At 50.1% G+C, this 5,168-nt stretch overlaps 1 protein-coding gene across 1 annotated transcript in view; it reads left to right on the top strand.

Annotated features, from left to right (window-relative positions):
* Positions 1-503: 503 nt before the first annotated feature.
* The window catches only part of ptch2 (patched 2), a 26,983-nt gene continuing 22,318 nt past the window's right edge, over positions 504-5,168 (top strand). The window contains 4 exon segments of the mRNA XM_037459037.2: positions 504-1,021; positions 1,024-1,142; positions 2,728-2,854; positions 2,857-2,919. Of these exon segments, the coding sequence (XP_037314934.2) occupies positions 997-1,021; positions 1,024-1,142; positions 2,728-2,854; positions 2,857-2,919 (334 nt within the window). The 5' untranslated portion in view covers positions 504-996.

Genomic DNA, 5,168 nt, shown 5'->3' with positions numbered 1-5,168 from the left:
CAAACACGAGATGACCTGAGGTGATATAAAAAAAAAAAGTGTTGAAAAATCTGTAATAGAAAAAAAAAAAATCATATGTTTTACATTCTTTTGTGAAAAGCTAAATCAACCTTTTTATTCTGTCTCACTGATGAAACTGTACATTTAAAAGCCAACGGTCGTGCGTGCCTGCGGGCCGTGGCATCGATAGATGGCCTGTGTGCGAGTGGGAACCATGTTCACAGACCCGAGCGAGGCAGGCAGCCACCGGGCCGCGTGCGCGACGGAGGGAGCGCGCGGGCGCGCGTGTTGGCGCGCGCGCTCGTTCGGCTGTGTGCGGAGTTTATTGAAAGAGTTCCTCCCCCCCCCCCCCCCCCCCCCCCTCCTCCTCCTCCTCCTCCTCCCCTCCCCTCCTCCAGGCCAGGCAGCAGCAGCAGCCTGGGTGGTCTCCCCCCGCCTCCCTCCCTCCCTCTCCCCCCCCTCTCTCTCTCTCTCTCTCTCCACTTTGGTGAGCTGTTGCTTAGCAGCTAATAATAGGCGATGTTTGCAAAGTAATTTGCCTCTTCCTCGGCCAATGGAGCCGCAGCACTTTTCCGTCAAACCTCCCTTTTCAGGATTCGCCGAGAGGCGAACTTCTCCAAATGTTACCGCTACGGGATCGGAGTTAGACTTGACACGGACGGCTCAGACCGAGGCTACCACCGCCACTACTAACTACTACTACTACTACTACTCCTCCTCCTCCTCCTCTTCTTCCTCTTCCTCTCTGAGACGTCGTTTCACCAACTATCGGGACGAATGAAGACTGAGGGATCTTTACGGATTTCGGCGCATAATGTTGGGATGGAGTTTCGAGACTTGTTTGGCTCCAGGGAAGACTAGAACACGTCCCTCCAACTTGTCGTCGCCGGCGCTGCTGGATGCGCTCCTCTTCTATGCCGGATTACTGTCGTCTCTGCTGAACTCGCACCGATCCCCCGTCGCTTCGCTCAGTGTCCCTTTCCCCGCTTTTGGACTATGGCCTCGGATCGCGGGGTCCCAGGGGCGGCGTCTATGGAGATTTACCCCCGAGTTATACGCGCTCGCAGCCGCCCGCGAACCCAGACGTGCTCCGGAGACCCAGCTACTGCCACGCTGCTTTCGCACTTAAACAGATCTCAAAGGTGATGCGACGCCCGCAGCGCGCTGTGGATTTATTCTAAGGGGGAAGCTCCCACTCAGGGGCGAAAATGTGAATGAAACGTCTCGAGGGGCAGCTTTTTTTTATTTATCCGTGATCTACTCGTTGAGTGAGACGAGGAGGGAGGAAGGAGGAAGGGAGGTGGGGGTGCGTTTTAGGGAATGGAGGGTGAGACTGAGGCGGCAGCTCCCTCGCTTGGGGTCCGGGGACCACCGGAGCTCCCCGAGGGACAGCACCGAGAATAACACACGCTACATGGCGTATCATTTAACACGTATAGAGGCTGCATTCAGAGGGTTGATGAAGACAACAGAAGTCGCATAGTTGTGTTGTTTAATAGAATAAAAGCGGTTAGAAGGCTGAGCTCTGAGTCTGACATTTTGGGAGCCCCCCCCCCCTTGGAATAAAGCGACACCAACGCAACAATTTCCCGTTTTGGCAGCATGTTAACGTTGCTGCTTGTTTGAATGGACACCAGAACTCATTCATTTATGTCGTTAAAGCCACCGGGAGGAGGGAGGGAGGGAGGGTTTGCTCCCGTGTGGCAGCCCGTGTAGTGCGTGTTTTTTTGGCTCGCTCCACGCACTGGCCCCGGGTCTGTTTGGAGATGTGGTGGGTCCTGTAAAGGAATTCACTGATTGAGTTTGATCTGACAAAGCATCTTTGGACCGCCCGGATGCTTGGACGTGTTTCAGCACTGCTGGGAGAGACCACAACACCAGGGCGATGTCTCTCCTGCAGCGGGGACATTCGTGTGCTGCAGAACAGTTTGCAAATCAGAGGGGATAAAAAATAAATACATTGAAAAAAGCATCATCGTGTAGATGACTTCAGGGAAGTTGATGTCAGCTTGAACTGTTTGCTACCAACTTATTCCTCTTATGTTTATACTAATGTGGTAGTTAACCACCACTTGTGTCACATAGTTACAACCTTGTAGGACACTTGCCATAAAGACCAGATTAAGGAGGTGCCTGATGCAGAGTTTGGCATTTGATCCATTTCCTAAACTGCGGCTGTGATTTAAATGTCCACATTAAATCCTGGGGTTGTTCTGGTTGACATTGTGTTTCTAAGCTCCTTTTCATTGCAGTTTCATTGGACTCTTGTCTTTTTTTTAACGGTTAGGAATTAGTTTCCCTGAAAGCTTTTCATCAGTACAAATTGTTGCCTTCAACCGTGCAGATTAAATCATCCCAGATGTGGGGATCCCGACTCGTGTCCGCAGTGAGTTCGGTCGATGGATAAGAAGTTATAGCCGGGATCGGACAGCACACGCTCAGGATATGACAGCGCATGCATCGAATCTGTGGCTGTAGCGAGTTAGGACCCCCCCCCCCCCCTCCCCCCCACACTTGTCATCAGTTAAATCCGCAGAAGGACGCCTGTGTCTCTGTACGGATTTCCTGTGTAATCCACTGACTTGGATGCAAGTTGTCACTTTCCTTTAGAGAGAGAGCGAGATTACAATCTATGAGGCAGTTGTGCAATGACAAATTGTTTATGTGCGGTAACACTGATAATAATTCTGTTTCTCTTTCTCGCCCACCCTCCTGCTCCGACTCCAGGGGAAGGCGGTAGGTCAGAAAGCTCCTCTGTGGATCCGGGCAAGGTTCCAGGCCCTCCTGTTCTCTCTGGGCTGCCACATCCAGAGGCACTGTGGGAAGGTCCTCTTTATCGGACTCTTAGTATTCGGGCTCTGTCTGTGGGACTTCGGGTCGCAGCCATCGAGACGGACATCGAGCAGCTGTGGGTGGAAGGTGAGTCTCAGACATTTCTCTTCATCCCTTGTGCGTGGTTCTGGTGAAGCAGCGGACTCTGGTGTTTGTTGCCGTTCCTCACACAACATCAAGATGTAACGTCAAGTAAACCCTCAGGTGGCATCAGTTCGCTTTAGGCTTCATGGCAGGATTTACAGACTTTCTGTTCACAGTATTCAGCCGGGAGAAGTTTGTACATTTTGGTGTGCTATTTTTTTGGGGGGGGGTCTAATGCAGAGCTTCTAGGATAATGGTGGCCGGGAGGAAGAGGCAGGTTGTCATCTCAGTGCAAGGGAGGGCAGTAGGTGCAGTGACCGATAGATTGACTCCTGGTCTGAAATTCAGACTCAAGCAGCAAGGAGTAAGATGTGTGAGATGTGCTGGTTCTAAGTTTGTATCATTTTGTCTGTTTCCTTGTGTGTTGTGCACGGTCACACCCAGTACGTTTCTACTCTCACGTCTGAGTCGCTAAGTCACCGTTTACCTGAGAACCCCAAACACACATGGGTGCATTGCTATGGTCCCGCTCCGTCCTCGGTCACGAGCACACACACACACACACACACACACACACACACACACCAGCTATCCGTCTCTTGTCCTGCACGACTGCGTTCACGATTCCACGCTGACTCCTACGCTCGTTCAGAGCATTTTTAGATTTAGGTGATCTGTACATTTTCAGAGGTAGTTGCCGCTTTATTTGTTTTTTCACATTAGCCAAATTCCTTTTTAAACCCCCGGGCTTTCAGTGCCGGGGCTGATCCCCGCAGCAGATGGACTGTGTGAATGGTTAGCCATCTTTGAGGGCTCTGACCCCTCCCCCCCTCACCTCCCTGTGTGGTCCCTAACTATTCTTGGATTCCATTCAACAAGAGGCAAGCAGGCAGGCAGGCAAGCAGGCACCACCTCCCTGAAACCCCCTCCCTCCTCCTCCTCCTCCTCCTCCTCCTCCTCACGAGAAGAAAAATATAAGTGAATGCAGCTGAAGTTTACCACCTGTTTTGCACACTCTAAAAGCGCTACAGCAGTTGGTGAATATAAACAGACTCTATGGGGCTTTTTAAGCCACCATGTCACTGGAGGACGGGGACAGGCGGCTCCCACAGGAGCCGTGTGGAGGTGTTTGGGCAATCACCCGCTCCTGCTGGCGTCGGCAGAAGTGTTTGGTGACTGCACGCTTCAATTGCACAGGAATTAAAAAGAAAATTCCAGCACCGGGGACAATAAAAAAAAACAAAAAAACAATCTCTCTGAATGTAGTCTCTGAAATAATTAGCTTGACGTTTTCAAAGCCTGAATTTGCAACAAAAGCAGGCAACAAGAGTTGAATTTCCACAGTCTCCTTTTTTTCCCCTTTGGTTTCTTTCTGGTTAGTGTAAAGCTTCAGGATTACCTCTTGAGCTAATTGGCAGATCCATCTCTTAAAGGAGATGTTTAGATGTTTGTGTGCCAGTTGTTTTGCTGCGGGATTGAGAGAGTTGAACAAGGGGGGCTGAAAAGGAATGCTGTGCTTTAAGAGGCCGTGGCCATGTTTCTAAAGTTTCTGCCTGCCTTGTTTCCACCAATAGCCCATTGACAAAGCTGCTAGGGCCTCAATGGAGAGTAAAGTGGTTCGGTAACAAGGAGAGGTTAGTTCTCTCTCGTCCTCTCTCTCTCTCTCTCTCTCTCTCGCATACACACAAAACACAGAAAAACACACCCACATGCTCCATTGCACACAAGCAGAAAGAGGCAGGAGGGACATTTGCTGAAATAAAACAAATGATAGCATATCGTTTCTATAAGACTATATTTTGTGTAATTTTTCTTAAAGATTTGCTCAATCTTACCGAAACAGCTCCTCATGATTGTAGCATAAACACAGCATTCCTACTCGTATCCTCATTTGTTCAGAATAAACTAACTGTGAATTGACACCGTATGTGTTAACAATGCCATTATGGTGTAAACTGTGTGTGTCTGTGAGTGTTTGAATGTGTTAGGGGCATATGCTTCCTATCATAAATTCATAACAGAGCTCGCTGCCACGCATACGCGAACACACACACTTGTCATCTTTGCCACCTTTGGTGTTTGCAGCCTGCAGAGCCGTCTGTCTGCCCCCCCCCCCCCCGAGTTGTCTGCTTGTACCTTGGTCCATGTCTGTTTATATTTCTACCTGTCCGTCTGCTTGATCTGTGAAGTCAGACCACCAGGTCTTTTTTAATTGCTTCCTCCCGTCCTACAGGACCAATCCACTGTGAGGC

This window comes from Pungitius pungitius, chromosome 15 (genome assembly GCF_949316345.1).
Source record: "Pungitius pungitius chromosome 15, fPunPun2.1, whole genome shotgun sequence".
NCBI lineage: Eukaryota > Metazoa > Chordata > Actinopteri > Perciformes > Gasterosteidae > Pungitius > Pungitius pungitius.
The sequence above is the reverse complement of the archived record's forward strand: the minus strand, read 5'-3'. Positions and strand labels throughout refer to the sequence as shown.